This window comes from Mercenaria mercenaria, unplaced genomic scaffold (assembly GCF_021730395.1).
Source record: "Mercenaria mercenaria strain notata unplaced genomic scaffold, MADL_Memer_1 contig_1971, whole genome shotgun sequence".
NCBI classification, from domain to species: Eukaryota; Metazoa; Mollusca; class Bivalvia; order Venerida; family Veneridae; genus Mercenaria; species Mercenaria mercenaria.
In genome coordinates, this window is record NW_026459995.1 from 47,486 (window position 1) to 62,268 (window position 14,783).

Sequence of the window (14,783 nt, forward strand, 5' to 3'; positions counted from 1 at the left end):
ACCGGAAATCCCCGTCTGGTATGCAAGAAATACCACATAATTTAAAGAAAATCCCTCAACATTGTATAAATGTCTTTATCAAAAGCTCAAATTGTAACAGAAATTTCAGAACGATCTAAAAACGTCAATTCCATCTGTAGGCCACACCAAAATTATGCAAAAAAAAAAAAAATGCAACGAAAAAATTATTCAATATCTTGTGTCCACTGATGTACTAATTTGCCTGTCGATCTAGGCCTTCTGAATCGCAATTATAATTATTATTATTATAACAGATTTATATAGCGCCCTTTTCACGATAAACTCGTTCAAAGGCGCCTTACAAATAGCAAACACAGCCACTCAGAGCGATCTGACAAAAGGGACAGAGATAAAGCCCCCAGAACAGATAGAGAGAAATCCTTTTAGATACAGACTTGTCCGGCTAACATATCCTAGCTCATTGCGAATAGACAGCTAGTTCTTTTACGTGCCCGGTGTATTGCAGCCGTCTTTCCTGGGAAGAACCAGTAAAGTCCAGTACCGCAGCAAGAGAGTTTTTGATACTGCGCACAGACATTCACTAGTATAGATAAAATGTTTGTGATAGTTTTAAACAAAACGGCAATCTGCTTTGTTCGGCAAATCTACCAAAACAATAAATCCAGAGTCGCTTTTAAAATTTTCCGCATTTACCGCACGTAATGTGTTAAAATCTTGCTTTTGTGAATTAACAATGCGCTTAATTTTTGCACTTGATTCGTAGTTGTTGGTCGATGAAAACATAGCATTATCTACAATCTTTATCATAAGCGCCAGTTATTACTGTTTAAAACTAACGCATCGTTAAAGACATACAAAAAACCAATATAATATAGAATTTTAAAATCGTTTACAATTATTTTGTATATTGATATTGCGTTGAATGCGTAAGCACAAGACAATATGACAAAAATATGCAATATAATAGTCATCCTGAGGCGTGTTGAAATTGATGATAGGATAAGTTCATGAAGATACGACATTAAGATTTAATTTCAGGGTTCAGGTTGTGTATTGTGAATTGCAAAATCAGTTGAAGGACTTTTTCATTTTCTTCCTGAAAATTGTAAGGAGCTTTGTTTTCAAATTGATAACAATATATAAAACTAGATCGAGATAAAATAACTGGTTTATAGAGTCTTTTTTATGTTTTTTCAGTGATTAAGGAAAGACACCAGTAAAATCTGATTATGGAATACATACACAGCAGTAATAACAAAAATACGGATAAAGTCATTCCTTTTGTATGTACCTACAATCCATCTTTGACTAATATTGCTAAAGTAATAAACTAATATTGGAATCTTAAGTATTCTCAACAAGAGAGTGTTAGACAATTATACGACTATAAATCTTTTGTTGCTTACAAAAGACCCAAGAATATTCAAGACGTTTCAGTTTATTCTAAGCTGAGCAAGAAAGACATAAATGGTAGTGTAAGTAAATGTTATAGACATCGCTGTTAACACTGTTTTACTATTAATGAAGATAATTCATTTTCTAGTTCCACCAATTCATCTTGTTATAATGTAAGACATGATCTGTCATGCAGTTCAACTGATGTTATTTACTTAATAACATGTAATAAAGTTTGAAACAGTATGTTGGACAAACGCATCAGCAATGTTCACAAAGAATGAATAGTCATGGATTTGATATCAATCATTATCCAAAAACTACTACTAATGTTTCTGAACATTTTAATTCTCAAGGACATACTATAGAGGATTTCTCTTTTATGCCCATTGATAAAGAAACTAATCCTTGGAAAAAAAGGCTTTTAAAAGAGACTTCCTTGATGTATCGCTTGGGCACTGTGTCTCCACGAGAAATGAATTCAAAAATTCTGTATGAATGCCTTTCTAAATTACTTGTTATATACGTATATATTACTGATGTGTGTATGTATACTATAATCAGTTTTTGCTGGTGCCTTTCCTTAATCATTGCACTTATACTGCCTTTTTTCACCTGCATTTATGTATCATACTATGATGCTGTTTATGATTTTTACGCCAAATTCTTTGTTAAATTTTGAGGTTGTCGTCATCGACGTCGTTTGACTTTGACGTCACTTCCTTTGTTATGTTTATTTTGAACCCTGAAGAAGGCTAATGTAGCCGAAACGTTGGTTAAAAAGAAAGTGACTTGTTTTAAAAAGTTTTTGTAGTTTTGACTACTTTTAACACTTATATGTCTTTCAGTGAAATACCGAAATTGATCAATGAAATACGAGTGTAACTTTTATAAAAGGAAGGAAGTATCTCGCTTAGCTCTCGTTATGAGAGGGCAGGTATAAAGCCCAAACTGATATGCTATTACAAAGGGATCTATGAACATGTATAGTACTACCTCAGTATTAGAGAAGTGTCCACATAGTCCCGATACAAATTTTGTCATCACCAAATAAGCAACCTGAACCATTCTGCCTAAAAATGAATATAATTTAGTTATTATAATAGTAGCTCGATATGGGACGCTGTTTTCGGCTCTAGTGGATTTTGCAAGTTATATCAGCTCTGACGAGGCGCGAGTGTGATTCGTTTCTGCAAAATCCACAGACAGCCGAATACATAGTCCCAGATCTAGCTATTGTTGTAATGGCGCTTTTATTATAAACCTACACCTTTTACTTGTGGTTCTGTTATCAAATTCTTCATTGTCGATATTAAAATAAAAGTGAGTAAAAGTTTTGTGTGCGCTGTTTGTAGAACTGGGCCATGCATATTAAATGAAAATATTCCGGCAACATAAAATACAAAAGGTACAATACGGATTTTTTTTCTGTTCATATTTACCCGTGAATTACAAGCAGTAATTTTGAAAGAATTTATATAGGTATATACTGAAAACATTTATCATATATCTAATGAATTTTGTCAAAAAATACTGCTTGCATTTCACCAAAAAATACGAACAGGCTGAAAAGTATCCAATATTGTACCTTCCAAAATCCCGTATTGTACCTTCAGTATTGTATGTTGCCGTACTACTTTCATCAACATGCATTAACTGACATTCTAGCATAAAACTGCTGTTCTTGTCACTCTTCGGGGGTGTTTTAACAGGACAGAAAACGTGTGTAAACAGAGAGATTCTCGCGCTCGCGTGCTGTTATAACACCTTTTTATATATGCGCGTTCCGTGGCAAAGCGTAAACGTCATTCGACCCCAAAACGGATAATTCAAAACGAAATGACGTCAACGTAAAAAACAACTCAGACATTCCCGCGCATTTCGTGGAAAATTAATGACGTTGAGAGACATTGTATCCATTTATCAGTTTTTACGCGTTTTATGCTAGAATAGCGTTAGCGCATGTTCATTTCGTGTTATAACATTTGCAGAATCCCTCGGGATACGTTGGTACCCTCGCCCTAACGGGCTCGGGTACCAACCAATCCCTCGGGAATCTGCAGATGTTATAACACGAAAAAACATGCGTTATCCCTACACAGTTATATAAATTGCGCACACAAAAACATCGATCATTTTAGACCAAAAAACTTTTAAGATTTCGTTCGATTACAACCACCCCCCCCCCCCCCCCCCCCCCCCAAAAAAAAAAGAGAGAGAAAAAAATACAAAACAAAAACAAAAAAGAACAAACAAACAAAGAAACAAAAAAAAGATGGAGGTATATAATAAATGGGTCATTAGAACATCAGCTAGATCTGGGATTTGTATTCGGCTCTCGTGGATAAATAAGGACGGATCACACTCGGCGCATGCGCGCCTCGTGAGATCCGATCTAGCAAAATCCACTCAAGCCGAGTACAGCATTCCAGATCGCGCTGCTGTTGTAATAACCCTATTGTAACCCGTCCTTGAATATTTCCAGTGTTAGGATATCCTGATGGTATTCGTTTCAAATAAGCAATCTTCTAAGTGCTCAGCTGGCTCAGTTAGACAAAATTGTAAAGGTACTGCAGTTAGGGAGAAGCAATGAATGCAATCTTCTATTGCGACAGATTGATCCTTTGCGTGTCATTTAGCTCTTTTTGCTCATTAAAAATGATCGCGGCCTAGTCGGGCACTATGGCTTTTGTAAGCGCGCTTTCGATTGGCCACATTTCATAAACGAACTGACATTTTGTTTAAGGTTGCTAGCTTGCTCTTTGTAACTGAAGGAAAAATCTTGGAGCAAGGCATTGGAGATGTTCGGCGTTTAAAGTACTTTTGATAGTTAAATCCTATCAAAATACTGTCTGGCCGAGGCGAACCAGCAAAATGACTTTTCACTGTTTCAAACAGTGACAATATCAATTTTATTTTTCACAAGTACGGAACTTAACTTGAATGCTAAAGAACCAATAACTGGAAGTTCCCTGTAAAATATACTTCCGTAAAGATTTAAGTATATCGATACCTGAACGAACATTAGATGTGCTCCAACGTGATACAATGTTAAAGAAATCGGAAAACTTCTGAAAATGAAACTGAATAATTTGATTAAACGCCTATTTTTATACAATAACATATTCAATGGCGTTGCACTTAATAAGAATAACAGTAGTAATAATAACGACAATAATAATAATAATAATAATAATAACAGTCATATCAGCCTTATCTAAACAAATCTGACATAAAATATAAAAGAAAATGGGAAACTTCATAGAACTTTTTGACAATCTTTCAATAAAGATATCATAAGGTCACGAAATTAAGACGTCATGATGCGATGCACGTGATGTTGCGCGAGTTGAATGAATGTAATTTGATTAAAACCATTAAGCACATAAAATGAAACGGAAACTTGTTTAGTGAAAGATCAAACTATATTTCACTCATGACCACCATAGTTTACTTTTTTTACTGGTGCAGTGCCACTCGTGAAAATATTGCATTTGGTGTTCACTCAGTAAAACATATTTCGATCTTACACTGAAACAAACAAATATCCTCAATTTATCAAATAGTTTCTGTTGCACGATAATGAATTGAAATGGAAAGCAGAAACACAATTGACAAAATTCCTGCTCAAGAATCGATCGCAAATATTATAAAGTAATGATCAGTTTATAATAGCTCAGAATAGTACTTCGGCAATAGGTGTGACCCTTGTAGAACCGCCTGGGAAGAGCGACGGATATAGAACAATCATGTGCCATAGACTGTAAGACCAGGTAAATATGCCGAGGAATATAGTTAAAACTTGCAATCCGCGTAAAAGAGACGTTGAAGATGTAGATGCAGTACGAAATTGATGCGAGTGCGAGAAATATTTATGCACTAGCTGCTTTAGAAGTCATTCAAGAAGTAGGGCAACGTAGAAGCATACTCTGACAGACAAAGATAATGTTCTTAAAGAGTTCAGCAGCTCACTTGCATCCTTTGTTGCGAACCTTAATATTAAAAAAGAAAGATGGTGATCATTTGAACGTAATTGAAGAGTATATATACAGCAGGGAATTAAGTGCAAAACAAAAGGTGACAAGGAAAAAAAGTACAAAATTTGAAAGTATTTTCTGTGCTGTCAAAGAATTTGACGAATCGCTTACTGCAAAACGTAAATAGGTTGAATACTTTCTTTTGTGGCATATATGTCAATTTACCGCGTGTTACCAAGCGTGTTGCCATTTTAGGAACATATGGTATTACCATCGTCATGTGAATTACTTGGTGGTTTTAGTATTTCTGCGCAAATGTTGACTCTGTCGAAGTACACAACTGGGTTTGGCACTGATTACTTCTGCGAGCTAAGGCGGGAGACATAACTATATTTTTTCAGTGATGTGTGGATTGTTTCTAGAGTATGTACATTGTATCGGACAAAGGTGTTGCAAAATATTTACTATCTATAATCGATTGGACGTAATTACACTAATCTTAACTGTTATTTTGTTCAGTAGAATGCTTGAATAACTGGTCAAGTTAAAGGCGAGTTCGAATAACTTAATCGCAATTTCAAGTTTGTGTTCTTGCATTGTATGCAAATGATCAGGTAATTTGTTCTTATTCTATTCTATTAGTAAGAATGATAAGATGATAAGAATAGTTAAGTAAAAATCAATTAAGACTTGAATCATTCTAACATGCTTCTTGACTTTTGTTTGATCATTTTGTGATATTGATTAATGAAATTCCATTCCACAGCAAATGTTTTGACTGTCTCCATTCGTTGAAAATGATTCAGAAGATTCCAATGGAGGTTTCACAGAAAACATTAAGCTTTCGATCTGTTAAACATATTATTAATAGATAAATGTAAATCTTTATGTGCTGACATTTATTTTTCATTGCTTAGAATTGTTAAATAGTTTGTCATTCCAGACAATCGGAAATATGACAAGTAAGAATTCCGGAAAAATCGGAAATAGAATAGAAAACATTTGTGGTATGTATAAATTCCGGAAAATCGGAAATATTTTGCAATATGAAACTTTATTCCGGAATTATCGAAAATAATGTATTAATATAACTGTTTTCTCCAGAAATTCGGAAGCATGTTGAAAACAAAAATTACAATCTGAATATTGGAAGTATAATATGTTATTTACATATTCTATGAATTAAAAACAGACAACGTGCTGGCAGATGCTCAGGATAATATCATTAAAGTTAATATCATTGCTTCAATTTAGCACTGTAGTAACTAAAATTAAAGGAAACTTCCAGTCTGTAACAACACGGAATGTCTTTCCAAGTGTCCAGTATGAAACATGATCAGCACAGGTTTCTTAACAGCCATGCCATTGAGAGTGTATCAAGTGTTTTCCTTCATGTACATATCGCCAGAATGAAAGCTGAAATTAGATATAAAACAGCAGTAGAAGGAAGTATATACAAGGAGGGGGTGGGTGAATTTACAAATAATTTTTCCTTTCCTAAGAATTTTGAAGAATGATGTACAAAATTTAAGAATAAAAAATGGACCTAATTTCAGTATGACGGGGAAGGATAGATAATCGTTAATTGGTAAATTAAGGACGACGGAGTGTGCTCCCCTTCGAATAATACGCTCCATAGAAATACTGAAGATTTCCATCATGATGCTATTTATTAGAAAATGGAGGTATCACAGAAAACATGTCAAAATATGATTGTTTGCTCCGGAAATTCGGAAACATGTTGAAAAATAAACATTTTTTTATTTCTCAAAAGTAGGTTACAGCAGATAGCATATAATATGTGAAATAATCAATAAGAAGGTGATTACATATTTAGTTATTTGTAAAATTTGCATAATCCAAAAACTTGTGTAAAGCCCTGACCCTTGCCATGTTAGATTTCTTTAAAGAATTTTTCTGTCCTTCAATTCGGACAGTACCATCGAGTGATTAAAGGATGTTTACAAAAAATACTGACCGATAGGCGAAAACAGCGCAGATCTTGATCAGACTGCACTGCTGTGCAGGCCAATCAAGATCTACACTGGTCTCAAAGACAGAACCAATTGTGTCAAGCAAAACAAGGGTCAAAGCAATACCATAGTATAATTACTACTGTTGAGCTAAATAAAGGGAATTAAATCCTACAAGCATAATACACTTATCATAACAAAGTTATTCATCTTTCTTTATTTGTAATACCTACTTCTTATAACCTTAATAAAAAACAAAAATAAAATATACCAGATCGGCATGAGAGGCTATGCCAGAAAGCTTGGGGAAAAAAGGGGAAAAGGGACAAAAACAAAGTAGGGTTTGGTGGTGCAGCACTGGGAAGATTCTGAAACGAGCTGTACAGAAGAAAGATTAGTTGTCTAGTGATAAACAATCACTCCATTTCACATTGAATTTGTTTAACTTGTTTTCTTTTTTAGCGTTAAAATGTTCAAGTTTCAATAGCATTTCCATTTGCGTTTTGAACAACTGAAAGCTTGGAAATATGTTTCTAGTTCGACATTGATAATAATAAATTTCGCATTTAGTAATTTATTCATTAAGGCAATGTTAAATTTTTCATTACCTAGAATAATATCTGTCTTTGACCATTCAGTGGAAATATTCGGACAAGTTACAAACAAACAAACAAAAATTACACTCCGGATATCGGAAGTATAATATGTTATTCACATATACTATGCATAAAAAAAACAACAAACAAACAACGTGCTGGCAGATGCCAAGGAACGAACACAAATGAGCCCACGACCATTTATGTTAGTGACCCGCCATAAATCCGCAAGATATATACGGAACAGAACGTTGTCGAAGACGAAGCCACAAACAAAAACTGCCAATCTGTCAGATGAAAAAACAGGAATTTTAAGGAAAATCTTGAAAATTTAAGATGCCAATATCTTTCATTACTGACTATTGGATGTATGATGTCATTTAAGTCCTCATTTAGAAATAAGGCATATAATTTAAATGATTATCGCATGCATTTCTTTTCAATTTTACTCAAGCGTAATATAGAATTGATTTCCAAAATATATTTGTCTTCATTTTATTTTGTCTCTGAAATTTGTTTTCGGAATTGATTCACCAAATAATGGAATACATTGACTTACATTTGGATTACAACGTATTCTTCCTTTCAGATTTTATTTATCTGTAACAATATATCTGACATGTACTTCAAACAAACATCCACCTTAAAGGATTGAAAAATATTCTTTTGATATATTATGTAAAGGTTTGTGTGTCCTTACAAAGTAATAAAAAGGAGAAATAGATCTCACGGTTCATCACATAAATCACAGGTCAGTAGATTGTCTTATAGAAGGTCTGTAGTCTTAAACTTACTGAGCAAAAGTAAAAAATAAATAGAAAGCATGATGAAAATTTATTTCTGATGTCATGTAATAAAACTCTTACTTACTGAATGGCTTGCCGGTCAATAGTCAAAATAGTCCTTCGGACCTTGGGCTTAAAACAGTTTTGACTATTGACCAAGAAGGCATTTAAGAAGTGTATATTACTTCTTGTATACAAAAGAAAGCATTATTAAACCGATTTAAACTAGAGCTATCACTAAAGGTGATGAATGTACCCCCCGCATGCACTGACACAGTAAATTGCAATTTGACGCACACAAGATTGCATAATTATGTGGACTGTATGTATATAGACTGTATGTATACAGTATAGTAACAAAAAACAAAGTCCCATAACTATGCAGAATATTTATCTAAAAGAATGTAACATACAGCATGCACAACTAGGGTTGGTACTGATCACTTGTGTGAAGTTTCATTAAATTGTGTGTAAGGGTTTGGTAGATTAGGCACGCACAAGATTGCATATGCAGACTGTATGTACACAGTATGTTAACAAGAAACAAAGTCCCATAACTTTGCAATTTTTGTCGCTGAAAGAACCTAACATGCTCCATGCACAACTACTGTTATTACTGATCACTTGTGTGAAGTTTCATTAAATTGTGTCAAGGGGATGAGAAGAGATGGTGTGCACAAGATTGTGTCTATGTATATAGTATAGTAGCAAAAAACAAAGTCCCGTAACTCTGCAATTGTTTTTTCTGAAAGAACCTAACATGCCCCATGTTCAACTACTGATGTTACTGATCACTTGTGTGAAGTTTCATTAAATTGTGTCAAGGGGATGAGGAGAGATGGTGCGAACAAGATTGTGTCTACGGACAGACAGACGGACGGACAGACAGACAACCTGAAACCAGTATACCCCCCTTACAACTTTGTTGTCGGGGGGTACAATAAGCTGAACTATAATCTTTAGTTTATTAAAACAAAATATAACGCGTTTTAACGTGTAATGATAAGTAAACAATGTGATTCAGTGTTCAAGAAACCAGGATAAAAAAAATCAAATACACTTATTTTAAGCAAGCATATCTCATAATGAAATTATTCTATAAAAAGTCAAAACCTTCTCGCCTATACGTCTATCTGACTGCCGATAAAACATTTCTACTCTAAGATATTTTGTAAAAAATATCCACTTTCTCAAGTCAGCATCAAACACTAGGACACATTTTAAATGTCTTAAATTTACATTTTCTTGAAGAATATTGTCAGTGTTGAATAAAAATCGAAATATTCGGGGCTTCAGTTTTATGCAAGAAAACTTTTTCATATTTTCGTTCAAACAAACAGTCTGTAAAATCAGCTAAACTGAGATTCCGAATAGTAGTAGTGGTGTATGACCTAAGTTTTAATGACAAATCTATATCGCCGTAATTATATCATGAGCAAAATTTAATGAGAAATGAGCAAAAACAATAAATAAATAAATAAATAAAATATAGATAGATAACTGAAACTACTTGAATCAGCCATTTTGCGACTGAAACATTTTTCGCACCATTTTCCTATTATGTATGTGTACTTGTAAAATAATCATTGTGAATAAGAACCAATGTAGGACTATGGAAAGGCTAAATTCATTGGAGACACGTGTTTTACCGAGACTCGTTACCTTTGGTATGTCAATGATTTAAATACTGTATATTTCTAGCTCGCATATTGTGAGATATTCCTCGGCAAGTGCTTCAATTTGCAGTTTTACATAGCGTCCATTGACAGGCTTGTCAAATTTAAACGTACAGTCCGCACCAATCGGGGCAGTATGGCGTGCAGCAAGTCCCAGTCTAGATGTGTCATTACCAATGAAAACTGCCAGGTCGTGTAATCTTTCAGCTGTAAAAGTGTTTCGAAAGAGTTATATTGAAATAAAGACATGTTCAGCTATTTAGATATTTTCATACTAAAATTAATAAAACATACAGTTTTAATAGAGATCTAACTCTATGCCATGGCCCTTTTTTGTGCCTTAAATAAATCTTTAACAGAATAAACCTACTAGTAAGCAATGAAATAAATTCATATAAAACGCATGTTGATTAAAGGATTACAATAATGTGTTGTCAAGAGTTAGATTTCTTTGTGAGATGTGTATTTAACAAAAGAGACAGTTTGTAGCTTAATCTGTCAGTGTAATCAATTATGCCATAAATTATTGTTTCCGTTGAAAAAAAAAACGAGGTCAAATGGCACAACATAACGAAAACGAAAAATGTACAAAATCCACCCTAGAAAATAGAATGAAACTAATTAAACTTGTAAAACATACGACAACAGTCGCCACGATTTACGATGTAGATGAAATAAATGTCGTAGGCCGCCTGCAAGTCTACAATAGCATACGGATTTTGGCTTATCTTTGTGCATGCACACGGATAGGTGCTACTGCGGTTGCCGTCCACCTGTATATGGAACAATAATATATATGGTTATAAAGATATTAAATTTGTTAGAATCTCATTCTATATTTGACGTTTAAACATGTACCGAATTCCATAACAAGTAGCAAACATTAATGAAAGGAAATGTAGTGACTGATTTTTGATAATCATGTAATATTTAAGTGAAAACTGAATATTTGAGAGCTTAAATGTACGCTCGAATTTCCTGTGTTTACTCTGGTGCTAGAATATAAGAATCATTCAATGATTGAAGGTTTTAGGAAATATCTGGCTCTCGGATAACTGTTTAGTCAGCAAATGGGCTCTATCTTTACCGCCGCCTTAACAGTAACCCAAAAGTCAGATACATCCACCCGCACTTTGAAAACTAGTGACTGATTGTGTGTTTTTTTTGCATACCGCATTGTTCAATTATTGGGGAAAAACACAAAGTAAAGCGAAAGCTTTCCTTTTAAATACTATTTTAATTATGGGCGCGTATGAATTTTCGCATTAACACATTATGTTGACAACACGTGAAGAAAATGTCCAACCCTCCCATGCTATTCAAATCTAAATGGGTTTTGACCACGCTGGCATTACATGATCGTTGTACACACCGCAACGTAAAAGCATTTCTTAAACATGTTTTATTTACTTTCAGTATAAACACATTTTAAAACCTTGATTATCACAGCTTGTTAAGGAAAACAAGAAAAATGAATGAAAAACACTTGTACAGTAACAGAGCGTGTACATGGAAATTGCTTAGTACATGTACTAAAGTGACATTAAAATTTAATTACATTTACAAAATTTAACGAATGTTTTAAAATAACTGACCATGAGCCTTCCAGGTACAGTAGGGTTATTCTGTGAACTAAGGATGACCTTTTTCCCTAGGGCAACATTCTTCAATCCAAAATCATTTGCTCTATCACTGGTACAAGACGCTAAGAAAAATTAAAATGAAAAAGACAGAAAAACACAATCGTCATATATTATACATTTTACATGGAAAATAATTTGGAAATCATATAACAAATATCAAAGCAGTAGCCTTAAATAAATGGTAGGGTGGCCGCAAATGCCATAATATCATTGTGAAGTCAAGCATGTAACATAAGCCTTCTGTGCATTGGCGGAAAAGAGATTAATTACGGAGCAGTGAAAATGTGTCCACCATGCATGCAATGTGATTTTAACGGGGATATAGACCTACTTTGACTGATCATCTACTTTGACTGATCATCGTAATTGTCATTTTAATCCAAAGTATCTACAATGATAACATAAAATTAAATAAAAATCTATCTTGCCAACTAAAACAACGTTTTTTTCTTCTATATTTACCAATGATTTCACACGATGGAACTGGAGTCCACATTCCATTACTTGAACAAGTAACAACAGGATTACCGCTTATATAGAACCCTTCCTCACATTCCATTATGACGGTCGCCCCGAAGCCATCCCCTTTCATTTTACATATGCTACCATTTCTCGGAATACTTGGAACTCCGCAAGCGATTGGCTCACAGGATGGCATCTGATTCCAGTTCCCGCTTAAGTTGCATAAAACAGGGTTATCTCCTTTCAATTCATAGCCAGTGTTGCATTCGACCATAAATGAATCTCTTGTTTTTCTTCCAGTGATCTTGCCGTTTAGAACATTAGGTAGCGTCCCACAACTGTCTTCTAGGTGACCTACAAATAAAGTTGATGTTATGAAGCTTATCTGTTTTGTATGACAGCACGGTGGTGACTTTCACGTTTCAATATTTCTATTTTCTATTTCTCATTTCTTATTATACGCTATAGGACGTAAAGAAACTATAATATAAGAAGTGAGAAATGTGACATTCTCACTTCAGATTTCGTTTTCGAGATAAACATATAGGAATAGTGAAACGGGACGTCACCACCAGGCTGTTGAAGTTTTGCGCATGACATAGTTTACTGAAATTGATTTTCCTTTTTCACTGAAGTTAGCAGATCTATATGTGTTATACAGAGGGTCTGTTAATTATTATAAGTGCGTATATACTATATATTAGGTATTATTTTAACATATAGTACTCGTTGTTTAATTTAACGATTTTTAATATGATTGTAATATTAATATGACTTCTAATAGAAGTTTGCTAAAGGTTGTATGTGTATTTTGTCATCTGCTTTTTAGGCGAGCAAAATTTTATCAAAACGGCGATATTTGTTTACCTTTTGACATACCAAAGAACATATATTCTTTACTCATCCAATGCCCCCCCCCCCACCACCGCCTCTACCCTCCCCACCCCCCCCCATCCCAACCACTCTGCATCTGTTCAGATTCAATATATGTGACTGCAAGCGTGTTGTTTCAAATAGATGCGCCATATCAAAACAAGCAAAGAAACCAACAAAAAAAAAAAAAAAAAAAAAAAAATATTCAAACAAACAAACATATATAACCGTTAAGTAATGACACGAAAATTACACAGTCTACCCCAGCGGTAAAAATAGAATTTGGAAGAAACACATAACAGTCTGGAAAATTAAAATCCCCGTTAAATTTAACGCTTATTTCATTTAAACATATTTTATTCTTTCCCTTTTTATGACAACATATACAACATACATATATAGAGCACATACAAAACAGATCTATATGTGTTATACAGAGGGTCTGTTAATTATTCCAAGTGGGTATATACTATATATTAGGTATTATTTTAACATATAGTACTCGTTGTTTAATTTAACGAATTTTAATATGATTGTAATATTAATATGACTTCTAATAGAAGTTTGCTAAAGGTTGTATGTGTATTTTGTCATCTGCTTTTTAGGCGAGCAAAATTTTATTAAAACGGCGATATTTGTTTACCTTTTGACATACCAAAGAACATATATTCTTTACTCATCCAATGCCCCCCCCCCCCCACCACCGCCTCTACCCTCCCCACCCCCATCCCAACCACTCTGCATCTGTTCAGATTCAATATATGTGACTGCAAGCGTGTTGTTTCAAATAGATGCGCCATATCAAAACAAGCAAAGAAACCAACAAAAAAAAAAAAAAAAAAAGAAAACATTCAAACAAACAAACATATATTACTGTTAAGTAATGACACGAAAATTACACAGTCTACCCCAGCGGTAAAAATAGAATTTGGAAGAAACACATAACAGTCTGGAAAATTAAAATCCCCGTTAAATTTAACGCTTATTTCATTTAAACATATTTTATTCTTTCCCTTTTTATGACAACATATACAACATACATATATAGAGCACATACAAAACATTCTAGAAAAAGTAACAGAGTTGGACCATAAGTTCATCAAACATTAGTAATTTGGTCCATCCCCGAAGGTATATTTAAAGAAAAAATATAATTGTTTACATTGTATTCTCATGAAAAAATGACAAAATGTATTTGGAAGAGTACGAAGCTTAAGCCAAATGAATGACAACAATGTTGGAGAAGAAGTAGAAATGACCTAACTGTAGAAAGTGTAACTCTTATCGTATATTTGACTGATACAGTCTTTGCGACGAGAGTAGATCATAATAAGCCTACCCATCCGTGCAGTCTGGTCAAGATCGCACTGTTGGCCATTCAGTCAGTGTGGTTTAGGTAAGCACCCCTTTTAACAGTAAAT

The 14,783-nt window shown here is 34.0% G+C and overlaps 1 protein-coding gene and 1 long non-coding RNA gene across 2 annotated transcripts; both read right to left on the reverse strand.

Moving 5' to 3' along the window:
- Nucleotides 1-6,508: 6,508 nt before the first annotated feature.
- LOC128552039 (uncharacterized) lies at nucleotides 6,509-11,158 on the reverse strand. The gene is made up of 3 exons (XR_008368960.1): nucleotides 11,025-11,158; nucleotides 10,371-10,591; nucleotides 6,509-6,770 (listed from the first exon to the last, which is right to left on the reverse strand). It is a non-coding gene; the product is annotated as an uncharacterized LOC128552039 (long non-coding RNA).
- A 210-nt stretch (nucleotides 11,159-11,368) lies between these two features.
- On the reverse strand, nucleotides 11,369-12,843 carry LOC128552040 (E-selectin-like; the record flags this gene model as incomplete). The annotated part of the gene is made up of 3 exons (XM_053533037.1): nucleotides 11,369-11,379; nucleotides 11,976-12,089; nucleotides 12,490-12,843. Coding segments are annotated over 3 exons (479 nt in total), but the record flags the coding sequence as incomplete, so codon positions are not given.
- Between the last annotated feature and the right edge of the window lie 1,940 nt (nucleotides 12,844-14,783).